The 18,170-nt window shown below is 29.1% G+C and overlaps 1 protein-coding gene across 1 annotated transcript in view; it reads right to left on the reverse strand.

The window, feature by feature from the left end:
• Nucleotides 1-9,725: 9,725 nt before the first annotated feature.
• The window catches only part of LOC126779070 (gamma-aminobutyric acid type B receptor subunit 1), a 198,460-nt gene continuing 190,015 nt past the window's right edge, over nt 9,726-18,170 (reverse strand). Inside the window, exons 14-16 of the mRNA XM_050502888.1 lie at nt 15,690-15,827; nt 12,689-12,764; nt 9,726-9,850 (exon numbers count right to left, since the gene is read on the reverse strand). Of these exons, the coding sequence (XP_050358845.1) occupies nt 9,828-9,850; nt 12,689-12,764; nt 15,690-15,827 (237 nt within the window). The 3' untranslated portion in view covers nt 9,726-9,827. The remainder of the gene's footprint in view (nt 9,851-12,688; nt 12,765-15,689; nt 15,828-18,170) is intronic.

The raw sequence follows: 18,170 nt of genomic DNA on the forward strand, positions 1-18,170 counted from the left end.
ACATAATTGTAAAATGTATCTACAATGACAATGTAACGGTTTGGTTTCCGCTTGAACGGGTTATTTTATGTTTCACGTTTAGAACTGAAAGCTTTATTATGCTCCTAAAACAAGATGTATTTAAGTGATTATAATGTAACGGTAATATTTCAGTTCCATTATATTATTTCGTATTATATCTCATACAAGCTTTGTGTAAAGGAGTATGATTATGTGGTATTTTTATTTTGATTAAAAACATTGGTTTCGCGTGTATTATTTTCATTATTTTGATATTTATTTTATTTCGATATAATTATATTAAATAAAGTAAATAATACTAATAAGGTTAATCAACAACAGTTTCCAATATTCAATGAATACATATTATATTAGATACGAATATTATAAGAAATAAGTTGCAAAATACAAGGCAAAACACGGCAGACGACGGTCTATGCATACCAATTGGCATGAGAGGTATAGAAATTGATGTGATGCTGCGCCATCTAGTGGCAAGTCATAATAAAGATAACAAAAAATATTATCCATATGAAAATACTTTTTTTATTGTAATAGGTATAGAACTTCTGGTAGAAGTAACTGTCAACAAGAAAGTCCCAACAATGTTTGAAACAGCGAAGTTTTTGGCGTAATAAACACTATTTTCATTTTATTTTATTTTTTCATTTTCATAAGACTGGCAAATGATGGCCACATGATGGGCACCACTGCCTATAGACATTAGCGTTGTTAGAAATATTAACAACAGATATAAATGTCATCGTCAACCACCAGATCACCAACCTTTAGTTACAATGGCGTACTTATCCTACCAAGCGACACCCAACAATACTAAGTATTGCTGCTTGATGATGTAACAACTATATAACAAATTACCATCTTATATAAAAAATGTAAGCTCAGTTAACGGGTTCAAGTCTCAACTCTCAAAATATATTTTAGAGAATACCCACTTTTGTACCGATTAAAATACACACATCTATTTTACTATATTACATTCCGTTAACTAAGTATCTATAAGGCGAATATATTTTTTGTCATCTTTACATTTATCATACTGTTCTCATGTAAGTGAATCTGTCTTTTTTGAGAATAAATTCTTAAACCTCAACAGTTACTACGATACAAACATATTGATATGTTGACGTTGACTTAACGTTAAAATTAATTTATAGTTAACCTCTATTACGCTTATTAGGTTATTTTAACCAAATATCAGAAAAATATAAGATTGAAAATTTGCATTTTTGGATATATGCTTATTTGTTTTGAAGCTTTGATTTGAGCGTTTGGTGAAATAAATACCTACATATAAGACCATAATAAATAAGACCCATATATTTATAAACATTAACACCAGTTTCTTTGCGAAGATAAAAAACTAATTAATTTTGAAATTTGAAATCATTTTACTTCGAATCTCACTTAAAACAACATAGTTCGTTTGCAGAGTGCAGCTATTTTTTACAAATACTGCTACAAAGCGTTCGTGTATTCTGTCATACTTTTTGCGCTGCCCTAAAATAATACACTCGTTTTCGGTGCATAAATTCATATTTTTAATTTTTTCCTCGTTAGAGTTTATATTTTAATTGTTGTACAGGTTTTAGTATCATGTAAAATTCAACACAACAAGTCTTGAGGTACCCACGCAGCCTAATTGGTATGCATGTAGCAATTAGGGTCAGTACTTATCTAGCTTTAATTCGTTGTGATTCTAGAAATTTTTAGCACGTTTTGTGCAAATGGGGAGGCGATACATATGCGTCCTGCTATCATTAAAAATAATTGTTTTAAAAGAATATATTAATACTAGGTAAAATAAGATACCCGATCGCAGCACCACCTATTTGGTATCTATACTATTCTTGATATTCTTGACATGCAAGAGTTTAGAAGAATTATATACATATGTATGTAAAGAAAAATTAACAATATGAATGTTACTGTTGTGTGATTAGATATTTTTGACTCATTCTTGAATTGGAATTGATTATGTCGAATATATGTAATGAAGAAATATGATTAATTACTACTGCCTCGTTTATTTAGCCTTTAATTTGAAAGATGATAATGTTTACACTCTTGTGCCTTGGAAAGCCAGCATATTACGTATTCAAGAAATGTTAGGATGATTTATGAAAAATAAAAAATGTAGATGGCTCTTATTTTGTTTTTATTATTTTAGTTTCCCATATATGTTGATGTTAGTCAACGTTGTGCTACCAATATAATGCAAATATAATTATTTAAATCAAACTATTAGTTTCTGAGATTAGCTCGTTCAATTATACAAACTTTCCGGTTTTATAATATAAAATTATACTTTGAACTATAAAAGCTTCAAGCTCCTTCAAATGAGGGCAGACCGAAGCCTCATCTGTTAGTCAGATTCGAAAGTTCGGGCACACTACTGCATGCCTGTTGCCTTTAATCTTCATGCCTAAAACATACCTCGTTTTGACTGTCTTCACTGTAATTGTTTTCTCAGTTAACAGTGATTTAAAAATTCATTTTTAAATACTCCGCAATACTTCACTTTTTTTTTTAGCAAGTGCATACATAAGTTTTTTCCAAAATGTGAATAGTATTTTTGAATCATTTAATAAAATGATTTATATCTATGTACAGTACTTCTATGTACAGAATAATAGTACCATGATAATTTGATGTCCTTCTGAATTTGGCTGCAGCGGATCCTTGCAAAGGGACACTAGCCAAATGTGCAGGACATATTATTTTTTACCCATTACCAGCAGGTGGCCCATACTCTAGTCCGCGCACCTATACTATAAAAAAATAGTCTGGCCTGATACGGAGAAATTTTGGATTAAAAACACAATAATTTTACATGGCTCTGATCCGAGCATTAAGCCCAGCACTTTAGGGTTAAAGACAGTCACTAGAATACAAATTTTTCTATTTACTTTACAATTAAAAACCTACTTACCGCTTTATTTATTTCATGTCCTTCACCCAAAGGTTGTCTGGAAGAGATCGCTCTTTTAGCGATAAGACCGCCTATTGTACATTAATATTTCTATAACTCTTTTTCTTATAACTCTATCTACAATAAAGCATATAAATAAATAAATAAAAATATTCGTTTATGTAAGTAAAATGATGGTGACACAAATTCTAGATCGTAATGATCTCGAATTTGTATCAATGGTTATTACATTAAGCGAAATCTCCCCAACCTCATGAACCTCATAACATAAAAGTGGAATGATAATACTTCAAAGCTTTTAAGATCTCAGAAGATGATATGACAAAATGAAATCTTGTTATGCGGCGAATCAAGGTAATTTACTCAAATTTGTACTTCGATTATGTCGTCAGGTGCATTAGGTACTTGAATGGAAAACGGAAATTCGTAATTATTAGTATTAGTGCTCATTTATAATTTGTTTAATTATTATTTTATATTTATATTGAATTGGCTCTATAGTTAGAACGCTTTATTCTTAATCAAATGGCGCAGGTTTAATACAGCACAAACACCATTCAATTATTAAGTATGTACTTATGTTTTTGTAGATAATTCGTTTTGTGCACGGCGGTTAAAAAATATCGTGAAATATAAAACAGAAATACGATATCCATCAATTCACCGTGTAGCGGCATTTTAAAGAGGCTCCTATCCTCTTCTTAGTTTTAGTTTTTATTTATTCATTTAACATGAAACTATCATGAAACAATGGAACTAAATTTAAAATGCTAACATTCCACGAGGATGATGAAAGATGCGTTTTATGTATCCACTAGTAAACTTTTAGTGCGCGACTCATCAGCGCCAGTGAAACTCACATACCCCCCACTTCAAGTGGGAGAAACACGTATTTATATTATTAATGTGTATATGCTAAACATATACGTATATATATTTTTTATATTGGTAAGTATTGTGATACAGACATCGTATACTCCTCTTTTTACTTTGATAATTAACATGAAAAAATATTATGAAGTATACTAAATACCATCATCAGACAGTTGCTGCGGTTTTGGAGTTGCACATCAAAGTTTCATTCGAAACAATGAAATCATGGAGGCTATTTCACAAGGTTCTCCCGTTGTTTTATCTCGTCAGCTTTTTTGTTTTAATCTCCTTTTTTAAAACTCTTGTTTGTTTAAGTTAACGAACAAGTAGTCTAATTGCTGGGTACGCTTGAAAAACAATCGTCAAGTTTATTTAACAGTTATAGCGAACGGTGGGTTTGAAAATTGAATGTGCCGAAAAGCTAACGCCTTTTTACGAATATAATTGTGATTTTAATGGAGTGTAAGCATTAGTACACATAAAATACGTTAAAGTAACAGTAAACGTAAAGGAAGTGCATTTATATTTCATCGGTTAAGATTCACGTGTTCACGACTCACTTTAACTATTGAACCATCTGAGTCAATACGAATTAATGATAGCTTAATAAATCTAGATTCATTCACTCTAGCAAATTTGATCACGTCTCTTGTTACAGACCTTAACTGAAATGAGCGTTTCTACGCCAAACCCTAACTTTAGAACCATTTCCTTATTTTCCACTCTCTTTTTTAATCTTTCTCTTTTTTCTCACTTATCTACTCCAAAATATTTTACATGTTAATTCTCTTTTTTATTTGATTCACTTTGTTCTTCTAATAAGTTATTTCTGAAATTTCTTCATGAATGAATTATTTTATAAGGTTCGTTCAATATCTGAGTCGTTCGCCGTTGGAAAAAAATTAAGGACAGCTCCTTCAAGTGTCGCCAAAGTATCAAAAGTCACGAAATAATATTTATCAAATACTAATTAACTTTTATATCATTCATTTAATACTGCATGGTTTAATTTATAAGAAGTATCTATATATTTGAGGAAACTGTGGTTTTCTGTAGTTTTATTTCTTACTGTTACTGTCAATGCGATTATTAATAATAATTCCGTTGAAGAGTATGAAAAGTGTTTTGTTTGATAGTAGAAAGATGATTATGATAAGATATGATATTATCAAATATATATACTTTATTAAAAATATATATATTTTTGCTTGACATAAATTTTTATGTTTATTATCGATGATAGATAATATAACTTCAATTTATTGGTAAGAAAATTGTTAGTAACCTACTGGAGACGATAAGGTAACAATCATATTTCAAAGATACCCATTGTTGGGCACCGTATTGAAGCCCGGGCTTTATATAGAGTACTCTGGTGTCGGCACACGGCCTCTTACATAAGCTATTATTTAGTTAAAGGCATGACTAGGGAATTTGCGGGCGAAATAACCTATCAGCGTAAAGCAACGAACATAAACGATATTCTCGGGTTTATAATAAATGTTTGTCATTGCGTTAGATTAAGATGTCTGTAGAAAGTAATTTACCGTTAGATCTTACGCTCTAAACTTCTAGTGTATGAAGCATTTTTTAATTCGTTTCATTATAATCGTATATATTATATCATATGCGTGACACAATAAAAACTAAAGTATTAACAGAATACGAATAAGAGTAGTCTTATTCTAATTTTCATCAAAATCTAACAAACAAAAAAAAGAGAATTGGTTGATAAGCACTGGAGAGAATGGTACTGAACTGTTTTATCTTTATCTAATTATAGATGTATCCTGTATGTAAATCAACGAATACTTTAATAGCCCCAACCTTTTTTTTTCATTTAACTGTACATATATATCATAAGCCTTATTTATTAATGATCTGCGGATTTTTCATATTAAAATGACTCGATCAAATAATACCTTTTTAAAATGTGAGTAGAAATATTGATTATAAGTGTTGGTCACATTAATGTGAGTGAGTCTCAACAACCATGGTCACATACTATTCTTAATTTAATTAGGTGGATTATTAAATTATTTATACACCACCCCCCCGTACCGCTTCATAAATGTCATGTCTTTTATACAAGTGCTGTCTCGAGATCAATCTTATAGCGATACGCCGCCTTAGTGCTTAGTAAAACGCTGATTTATCTCTTACTGTCATCAATGATTTGACATTCGAAAGAAGAAGACAATATTATTTTAATAAATCACTTACCTAAACGGCATTTATAGATAAAGTCATTCTTTTATTTCTGACACTTTTCTTAGAACCAAATGTATTCGGCTGCACTAAATTTCTGTATAAGGTCTAATTAAAATTGTGCGCTAATTATAGTTATAGTGCAACTTTTAGTTTCAAGATGAAACTGTTTAAATAGTATGTTAATCTGTGTAGTTGGAGACGAATTTGTTGGTCTTGGCACTTCTCAGGGGAACACTGAAGTAACTATAAATAAGATGTATAGATCTTAATAAAGTTCAATGCGATTAGACGATAAATTTGAACTAAACGGTATATAATTTATATCTTTAATCGATAAATCACAATATGCATGAATTTCAAAGTAGGGGGGAAATGAACGGTTACTTTAACTTACATTTTTAACAGTGAACACATATAGAATATGACAAATTTATAGTTTTGAATTGAATTACTTTGGCGCGATTCATTGACGAATATCTCGTGAAAACCCGAGCGATATCTGGGTTTTTAAATGCAAATGTCATTTAAAATAAAAAAAAAGGTTAGGCTCAGAGCTCGCTCGCTACAGGCACTCAGGAATCAGACATTCAGCCAAACAGTAATAATTAATTTGTAATACTGTAATGTTGGTGACACTTTTTTATTTTCTCAATATCTAAAATCTTATTTAAAAAAAATGACGATAGTGCTTTAGTCTGCATCTCAAAAATTCTTCGATTTCCACATGTATTATGACATTTTTGTATTGGTTCAATAATTAAAACAATTCCATACATTTAGATCATTCAATGATTCTTTATTTACAGGTGTGGAAGTTTACAACTAAACGTACAGATCACAGAAAAATAAATTAACAAATTTCCATAGCTTACACGTAAATACTAACTTACGATTCTATCTAAATAAATAAAGAAAATATATTATCTCTAATAAAATTAACATAATACATCTATTAAATAACTTTAAAAAATATTATTAAAACATCATCAACTGAGTTTCAAATCTTTTTTGTAATAACAACATTTATTTATATAAATTTGTAATTTAAAACAATATTAACGATGATAACGAGTTAATTCAATATAAAATAACTACAAATAGAATTCTATGCAGTCAAATCTTTGACTAAGGCCATATTAAATAACACGTTTGAACTATTTATTCGTTAAAATTAAAAATAAAACTTGAAAAAAACCAGTATGATAAATAATTTAAATTATATTCACAAAACGTTGCTAAAATTAAAAATAGAATGTATTTTTAAATTTAGAAACAGTCTTCAAAATTATGCGTTTCTATGTTTTTTTTTATTATTTTCGAATCCCGTTCAAATATTGTAGAATTTGGTTGTGCCAACGACTACTCCATTTAGTAATTTGACTCTTTTTTAATTATCAAGCGAATTTGAATCAAGACAAATGAGCTATACTAAGCTATTTCTAATATAGTAACTCTTTAACTCGACTTAGTTGGCAGTGCTGTAAACTGTGACATTATCTAAATTACATATATTTTTTAATACCAGGTAACTTTCAATAATGTTTTCTTACATCTTCTTATTTTGTCTACACGATAAAATGAATTCAAGAATAATTTAGAGATATATTATTTACAGGCTTTCGTTTCTTTTGGCATCTGTTATCACTTGGAGACAGCCATAAGATTTTAATAAGAACTTACGTATTACAATGGAACTCGAACGCACTATTAGTAAATTCAGAAGCCCGCTAGCTGATATTTTGGTATTATCTATACCGGTACTAGTAATATGTTTATATTTGGAATCATAATTTTAGTCGAAAAATGTTTTTGTATATTTTCTTTAAATATGGCTTAAACCGTATCGTTGCATTTAAGACAACATTAACAAGTTAAGATCTGAGGTAATCACGTAAAAAGCTAATATAATCTAGTGGACTTCTTATTTACTTTGATATGTAATGTCAGTTCGAGTTTGGACTATATTTTTATTATTTTATAAATGTTTTTTCTATATCGTTTAATGATGTGAAAAATCATACCGGTCGTTAAATGTATCAATTCCGATATTATTTGTAAAAGGAATACCTAAATGTGACAAAATATATTATCAAATGGCGCTTTAAATAAATATAATATATATTAACTTTTTTATAAAACTGTTTACGTGTTTCAGTTAAATATGCAATATGACGAAAAGTTAAATTCTATTCATCTGCGTTATATGAAAGTAGAATTAATAAACATTTTTTACCTTAAAAATTAAAAACACGACACGTTGGATTTATATATATGGGCTCAGTTCATTGGATGGTGTGTTTCTGTGTGTCGACAACTGAAGTACTGCTTTTCCAAGCCCATTGAAAAATATTATTTGCGACCGTTTAATAACAAATTCAAATATTGTATTAATTCGGTTTTTGAACTGAAATGAATTTTAGAGTGAGGTTATAATAAAATATGTAACACGTCTAAAAATATAACACATACATAATGATGTTTTTTTTTTATAAAATATCAATGATGAAAATTGTTTAACTTATAGAGAGCAATGTTTAATAATAATTTACAACCTGAATACAACTAGTTGATATCTGTTTTCATACTATATAGTATGTGCAATGTTTATAAATAATAATTTAACATCATTACTTAACATTCAATCTTAAATCCTCTTCTAATATAAGTACAATAGCCATCATTGTATTTTAACTACATTAATCAATAAATCTAATTTTATAAGAACACTTTAATTTCATATCTTTAAGTACCATTTTCGTAAATGAAAATTCTACGACAGTTATTTTAAAGCGAATAAAAATATAATATAATAATATTATTAACACACCTTTTTTTAAATAAAAAAAGGAATGCTGAAAAAAGGTTGCATTCGTATTTAGAATTTAGAATCAAATTATGAATTTATTTTGTGCACTGAAACATTGGAACGAATATATCAGATGTATTGTATTATGGATTTAAGAAAGTGGGTTTCTGATTCGATCATGCAACTAAGAGTTTTCAAGTTTTGATTTACAGTAATAGTTATAAGTTATATAATTCTCAACTGTGAAAGAAAACACATTCTTGAGAAAACTTGCACGTCTCAAAAGGAATTATGACATACATTTATCCACAAGCTTCCAAACAGCACTTCTGTAATCGGAGAAAAGGTCTTTGACCGCTTTGCTTTGCTATATTCACGAAACAGTGCTGTGTTCTAAATTAATTATAGAATTTCTAAAGTGCATCAAATTGAAGATCCAATTTACTTTATAAAATTCTATGTATATATATTAATTTGGTTTATAACCTGAATGTACAATCCGTACAATTTTTTATCGGTAACAAGACAATTCATTTAAAATAGCTCAAATATTTATTTTAATAATTAAATAAAACAGTATGGAATTTTAAGGAAGAGTGTTTTAAAACTGCTGTTTCGTTAAAACGGTACTAGGTATGTATGATGTTGATGTTCCCAGCTTATTGATTGAAAAAATCTTTGTTATTTTTAAAAGAATAACTACGATCAAATTATACATTGAACAGATTATATAATAAAATAAGAATGAAATAATTGAGCTTTTATAATTATAATGATCATTTGTTATTATTTAACATTTTCAAATAATAATAAAATATTGTTAAATTAATTATTTGTATCTAAATTATAATTATTGTTATATTATGATTTAAAATTATTTATCGATCTTTGGTGTATTAATAATATTCATATTATACTGTTATTTTTATAAACTAAACAATTATACTATTCAATATTTTAACCAATCGCAGAAGACGCCAACGTTCATATTTGTTCGTCTTGAACATCTGTTGAGGAGAAAACGTAACATTTAATAAAAATACATTTATATTTGATGGCACGATGAATTCAACATAAAAAGCATATTTTTAAGCTACGAGCAAAATAGTATATTAAAGCAGTAATTCACCCTGTAAGCGGAATTAGGTATTTTCATATTTTTATAAGCGCTTTTAAAAAAGTATAGTATATATTTTTGTACATCTTGCGACATCTTCAACGGAATAAGCCAATAAATTGTTTAGAACCGGTAACATTCATGCAAGGAAATCTCGTTACACAGCATCTTAGATTATTGCAAAGTTTAAAAAGGAGGATTCTCTTTTTTTTTAAAGAACGATTTTGTATACTTTTCCAATAAAAAAATGTAGAGCGATGTGTTGTAGGTATAGTTGAATGTTAGTGCTTAGCATCAGTGAAAGCTAAACTGGAATCTTGCCAAGATTGTAACAAGTACATACATAGTCTTTGTTTTTCAAACGAAATTGATATACCTTTCAGTTATGAATATTACATCTTGAAAGTGTAATTTAACAATTTTGTTAAACGAAAAGTCGATTAAATTCTACCGTGGTTTAACATTATCTTAAAAGGTATATTAAAAAAAAACTTTAAATTACAAATTTATTTTAATATAAATCTTACTCACCATCATTTGTGATATTTTACAATAATTGAATCCAGGGAAGCGGTATTATAATTTATGTAAAATAAGTGTCAGTGGCGCTAGGGCAGTGCAGTGGGGTGCCATGCGAGGGTACAAAGACGTACAGATAACAGATTGCTACGGGATACGGAACAACATCTCCAACTAGGTACTTACACACTATCAGCTTAAACAACTTCGACCTTAGTCGCAAACTCCGTTGCAACTATCTTTCTCCTCATTACAAGTCAATTTTGAAAAGAAAACATTACCAATTAATTTAATTATGTATAGTTTATTTCAACATAAAATAATATTTACAAAATTTTAAAAATAACTTTTATAAATGCATTTAACGAGATTTGACTGCATGAATTTCAAACTACGTCTAAAAAAATATATGAAGGCTTTAAATTAAAAACTTTCAATGAAAAGTGATTCATTAATATCTATAAATAAATAACATTTTACATAAAATTTTGTCATAAGCGAATTTTTTCTAATCTAATTATAACTATTGTGCCAATTAAATATTAAGGTGTCGAATTCGAAGATATTCGTGTAATAATTTATCAAACATTTAAAAAGCATGAAAACATCGTTGTAGTGACATATCGCTATTTAATTTGTCGTTCAGACAAATTATACTTAATTATACCACAAGAATGGTGACAGTAACAATAGCTAGAAAAGATTTACTTATAAACGATTAGTATTTCGTGTAGTATCGTTATCTAATAATAAATCTAAGTCAGTCTAGTGATAGTTTTAGGTAGGGTATATATAATAAAGCAACACGTGCAGTTGTCACGATTTGTGAGGTAGAGTCCGGATAAGGAGGGAAAAGATATAGAAAAAGATTTACAGGGAAGGAACAATAAAATATCTTACGACTATGTTTTACAGCTTATTTGATTAAAATTGTAATTAGTTCTTTTTCTTTTAGCTATCTATTTTAAAGTGTTATTTTTTTACTAAAAAAACATGCAGTGAAATTTATCAGAGTTCATTTAAAGTTTAAATATTATATGAAAAATATTTGATGATTGGCTTTAAATTTTGATTGGATTGAATTTTATTAGTTTTTTTAACATTTATTAGTACTAATTAGTTTGATGTCGATAAAAATTTTAAGTAAACATTCAGTATATATTCTGTCATAGGTATTCTGGCATAGGCAGTTGACTAAATATGCTTCTGCTAAACATTTAAAAGAAGAAATAGCTTATAATTTTAGACTCATATTTCTTTGATGGGAGGCCAGTCATTCCTGTTTTTATATTAATTAATAACTTAATATTTGGGTAATTAAAAATAAGTATATATTTACGGTCTAAACAAATTATTGCCAATGTTTAACAAAATTTCTTATAAGCATATTAATTATTAAAGTAAAAGAAAATAGTCAACAAAGTTGCCTTATACCTACTTCATTAAGACTACAGTCTCTCATTTAAATTTTAAGTAACCACGAATTAACTTGGTAATTTTAAAATATGTGTAAACTTCGTTAAACGGAATGGAAAATATGTAAATGAATAAAGTCGGGTTTTAATTTAATTAGCGCAGTTATATTTATTCCATAGAATAAAATTAAAAATAATGTTTAGGGCAGGTTCTTTTGATGCGGGAAATTTATTAAGGTATGCGAAATGATTTAGAAGGATGGATGGCGAAGTCGATTTGATGAAGTCGGAAATAAGCGGACGTAATAATAATTATGAATTTATGTTGCTTTAATATTTTTAAATTAACAAAGTATAAATAAATGAGGTATTGTCCATAATAATTATGGTAATGTATTTTTTGTAGTTTTTATATCAAGATTGTCATATTTGTATAATGAAATTATCTGGATATTTTGCACAAATTTGCAATTAAACAGGTAGTCGCACAAACACTCACCAGCTTAGCGCAAGTTTAAGAGAAAATATATATCTGGTGAATGGATAGGAATCGTTTCTCACATTACATGAGACATTGAGAGAGGATTAAATTTAGTTAAAAAATAATCAACCTTTCGTATGTTTCAACAACGTGCGCTTATTCCCTTAGTCAGCATTTAAAGGTACGTGCGTTTAGAGGTAGCTTTCTGAGAAGTCTAAGTCAGATACAGAGGCACGGGAGGATCTCGTGTAGTTGGTGGAAGTGCCGTAGTCAGATGTGGCGGTGGCGAGGTCAGCTATTACCGCCCCCGTACCTTGCGTTACTCCATCCGCTACTGCCGCCTCCCGTTCTGCTAGTTTCTGTTTCAGCACACGGATTCTTTCCTCCTTCTGCCGACAATACTTGGATGTTATAGATTATATCATATGTCCAAAGAAAATTATCTTCAGAAATCGAAATTTGTCTTACGGAGGATTCAATTCATAAAAAAAATGGCATAGTATCTCAAAAAATACCAAAAATTCAATATAGTGTTTTTTTTTATATACGTCTGATAAAACGTTTTTGACAAAAACTATCAGCTGGACTATCGTGGTTTTATTTTTATATATACCATCCAAAATTTTGTTATAATCGACACTAGACATATTCGCGTAGTAGACTATATACAGATTTCTCTCTTTCTGTCAGCATTATTTTGCTATCCGTTAGAAGGAAACAAAGCATTGTGTAATGATAGTAATAAGATGAGGCTCTTAATTCTTCAGTATAAGAACGGAGAAAATTCAGGGGCAGGACCAACGGCTTCACATTCTATCCGAGACTCGGGAGGGTGAACGCTGCCAACTTTCAAACTTTGGGCTGTTACTGAGAATTTCCCGACAGAAAATTCAGTAACCTTTTTGTATTGGACTGACCCAGGGTTTGAACCCAGGACCTCGGGACCCTATAAATATTCATAAAGGTCAATTGTAATACAATTAAATAAAGGCAAGTCAACAGGACAGCGAGCAAGATTATATAACAATATAACTGGTATTGCAAATATTATATTATTATTAAAGATAATGGTTCTAGCAAATTCTAAAAATTAAATTATAATTTTATTATTAACGGCCTTATTTAAAAACGTTGCTTAGCGGATAATTAGTTAATCATCAATTATTAGTCGATTAAATGTTGTGTTTTCCTTTTTCGACTATCAAATCAATGATAGAAAGAGAGAATTCTGTTTTTAATTAAACAGTCGCTAAGCAACGTTTATAAGTACGGTCGTGAGTTATTAATCTCAAAAATCAAGATAATGTTACTCATTGTGATCAATTTAAGAGCAAAGTAAATTTGGAATTGAGAGCGATAAATTTACATTCAGAATGAATTCTTATCAATCTACACCCATTTACTTTAATGAGTTATTATAAAGCTCCTAATGTTCGTAATAGCTTGGATAACAGTCATTTCAAGTAAACATTGTGACGTAATAAACCTGCTTATCGAAGCGCTTTTGTTAAATGTATTGAAATTTTTAATAATAAAATTAACAAATACTTAAGACTTTTTACAATTAAATATAAATAGTTTGAGTAGTTGAACAAGCTGTTGATTAGTAATAAACTATTGCTTAATTTGTAATTTTGTCGAATCCAAGAAACTATTTATCTTTCTTTTGTTATTCGAAAAACTCTATTTATATCGATTTTCAAAATGTATATGTTTAGGATAATAACCATAATCCACAATCCAAATTTTCACCTTAGAGAGGAGCGCTTGCCGTCATCTTAGTAAATACTTTTTACGATTATCTCACAAAAGATTAATCGAACAAAAAACTACTTTTATTCGAAACTTGTTGAAAAAGTTTTTACTATGATAGCATTTTAAAACAGAATAATTGAAACTGTTGTAATTCAATTAACCAATAAATCACCGTCAGGTGATGTTTTGTCTTTCTTGGATTATTTAAGCTTTTTATTGTTAATAATCGACATTATAATAAAATATTTAAAATTAAACGTAAAGCTACGATTGATTAATAATAATAATAATTTATTTATTGAAGTAACAGAAAACTGATATACAAAATTACAAACACGGTTTTAACTAAACAAAAAAATAAACGTTACTATTTACTATCTACTACTTATACAATTTAGAGCAAATTAAGCTAATGACTTTAATATGATCAAGCATAAGCAAAGTCACAAATACAACTCGGTTCAAGATTACTTGAAATAGAAATAACACATTAAATACAACCCTGAAACCTTGTCCTAAAATTGTTGGCTTATACCCAGAAGAGGTTATATTTTACGGCAGCCACCAACACCGCTGGCGCTAAAATCCTATAAACTCGGTTAAAACATGTTATCTAATATCTGAAAAACGACGGCCAAGACCCAGCCAACAGTAACTATATATTACGGACAAATTTATGTGAATTGCATGCTTAAATTAATTACATAATAGGTCATGGCGACATCAGCAGGTAATCAATTCTTTCAACTAATATAAATATAAAATAATATTAATGTTCCCTTGACCGGATTTCGGTTATTACGTTTCTTTTATTATTTTACGAAAAATATATAAGTATTCTTTCTTTTGAGCGAATTTGATTTCCCAGCCCAGGATCACTTGGTCTGCACCCAGCTTAAAATGAGCCAGTAAGTATAATAATATTAAATAAAGTATACCCATTATACTCAAGTTAGAAGTGCTTTTAGTAGACGTGGAATTTTAAGCCGAAAATAAACATTCGATCTTGTCGTTTCTCGTTGAGTCACGTCTGTTTATTAAATATTTTTTAAGAGTCGTCGTGGGGTACTTTATTTTCGTTGAGAGCAAAGATGGATAGAACTCATAGATCTTTAAGTCAAAGGTTCAAATTCGAGCGATAATCACTGTGCTTTTCTAGCTAATATATATTTATTATAAATTTCGTGCTTATGATATTTTTGCTATATATCTGGCAAAACACTGAATAGGAATTTCTGCAGAAACGCAGAAAAGCATTGAGATTCAAAAATATGCTCCGAAATTTCCTTAGCCGATGAAGAGGCCCTGAGATAGCCGATAAAGATATTTTGATTTTGCTCTGAATCGCTTGCTTAGATTTTTAGACGTCATGCGGAAATAAATCCCGTGCTCCAGTGCTCAGTGGTGCTTGCCTGGGCTTGAACCCACGATCATAGGTTAACATTCATGCGTTCTAAACACTCGACCATCGCGGCTTTTTTCAGATGTACCGACATATATTTATTTAAATAAGATGATATTTGTGGATGTTATTACAATTCCTAGATTTAAATAATCACCTGTGCAATAAGTTTTTGCAATTCCTCATTTTCTTTCACGAGTTCTCGGTACCGCTCTTCGTCTGCGGGGGCGGAGCCAGAACCCGATCCCCGACCGCTTTCAGCGCGCTCCGTCGGGTGCCGTATTACCTCTATCACCTGTATAAAAAATATTTAATATTTTTACTATTTTATCTTTAAACAAGTATTATTCGTGACAGCTTAGCCAGTCTGAAAAGGGTATTTTTTTTAAATAATTCTTCTTTGTCAGTTTTAAATAACATTTATTTCAAATATGACAGTAAATTATCATATGAATTAAATAGATTAAGATGAGATCAAGTTTCAGAGAGATGCTAGTTATTATTATCAGAAACGGAATTATCATTATACAATATCATCGTATCGTATATCGCATCGTATTTTACAATGTTTTCAAAATCATGTCAGACCCATTGTTATCCTTGATTTCATACAATCGAATACAATACGAATCATGATAGATCAGTCAAATTTAAATAGTTAATAAATAGACATAGTGTATTGTAAATACAGAGAATGTTCAGCCAGTTACTCTAATTACAAATTTTTAAATTCTAAATAGTAGCTTTTATTTGAGTCTATGTTTATATATCGAAAAGAAATTCTATTTACGTTTTACCTACCTTTCTCACGTCGACGAACGCGAAGGGTGTCATATTTTAAGGGTGATTTAGGAAAACTCATATGCTACATTATGTCATCGTAAATTTAATATGCCGGATAATAAACGCAAATTCCAGGTAAGGAATCCTTAAAATATAAAAATTCAGTTATGTAGGGCATCAATTTAAAAAATACTTTTGCTTCACATATATATATATGTAAGTGATATATGTGATAGTCTCGAACTATAGATTTAACTGAAACAAAAATAGTGTAGGGTACTCGAAATTAGTCGATTTAAATTTTTATAGGTAGTTTTTCGTAGATTATTTGTAATGATTGATGATATGAATCATGAAGTGTAAGACAAATTGTTTTTTTTACTATGGATAATTAATTCATATTAAAAATAACTATTCACTTTCTTGTAATGAAAAAATTTTATATTTGTTTTTTTTTTTTTAAATTACAAACATGTATGCAAATTTGAAGTTATTCGAAAGTTTGAAAGTGGGTGAGAATTGAATTGCAAAATCCCATTACATCTATATAGTTAAACATAGAGACCAAGTTTCTTAATATAAAGCAATAATTTTGCTTAGTGAGAACTGTTATTGCTTCAGTTCTCAGGTTAATGTAACCCGATATGTTATAAAAGACATATATGCAAGCGCCGATGATTAGGATCGTTGCGGTAAATTTCACGGTAAGTGATCGTTGAATCGTGAATCGTTCGCCAAACATCCTTCAATTTATTACAGCCAGCGACGAGCTTTAATGATTTTTCCATACCCATAATATGACTAAAATGATTTTTAAATTTGATTCTGATGAAGACCCCATTTATCCCTTTCGACCGTTTATAAATTTTTTCCCTTAAAATATATTACTTGATATTGATAAGTCAACGATAAAACAAAAGAGTTAACAAAGAAATTCAGCTTCTTTTATGTCATTAACAAAACCGACATTGTTTGATAACAATGGAAAAACCGTACTCGAATTAACGAGAAGATAACAAGGATCAGATAGGGTTAGACCTATTGTGTCCGAATAATACATTTTGTAATAGAAAAAGAAATGTTAGTCTTTGATGGGTATATATATACCTCGAATATTCAAGATAAAAATTCACAGTACAGAGTGGCGTTCCAGAATCTTAGTTATTCTGTGTGGTTTCATTTTGCAATGATTGGTACTCGAAAGCAAATATTAGGTGTGGTAGAGATTGGTTCACTGGTAAATTAAGCAACCGCTATTTGTAGCTTAGTACGATTTAAGGAGCAGAAATAGTTAAAATTGTTGAAAATTTAAAAATTCGCATAGGAAGCGAATAGGTACGTAAAGAAAATCTTACAAGACGACGAATCATAATTTGAATTTACTTTTATCAACTTTACATTTATAGCTGAATTTACTCGTATTCCTGGATTCGGCATTTTTTGAAAATAAATTGAAATTTTGGTAATTTCAGACTAAATCCATTATTTTAATTGTAGTCTATATTTTATAATGTTCACACAATATAAATACTCTTTATTTAATACCAGTGAACAAGACACAAGAAACATGTAAAAGAAAGGTAGGGGTGTACATAATAAAAATATAAATATATAAATACATTATAACGAAATTACAATAACTATAAAATAAATAAAAACATTTTGTATGTATTAAGATGATACATATATTTTATATTAGCAAAATATACTGCATATATTGATAAGAATTATTAATCATTATACAACATATAGTTGTAAAAAGGTAATGTAATATTACCAACAAGATCCTGGTTTCTATAAAGTTTATTTAAAAGATAATTTAAATATTAATATTTAAGACTTATTCAACCTTGGA

This window comes from Nymphalis io, chromosome 2, assembly GCF_905147045.1.
Source record: "Nymphalis io chromosome 2, ilAglIoxx1.1, whole genome shotgun sequence".
NCBI classification, from domain to species: Eukaryota; Metazoa; Arthropoda; class Insecta; order Lepidoptera; family Nymphalidae; genus Nymphalis; species Nymphalis io.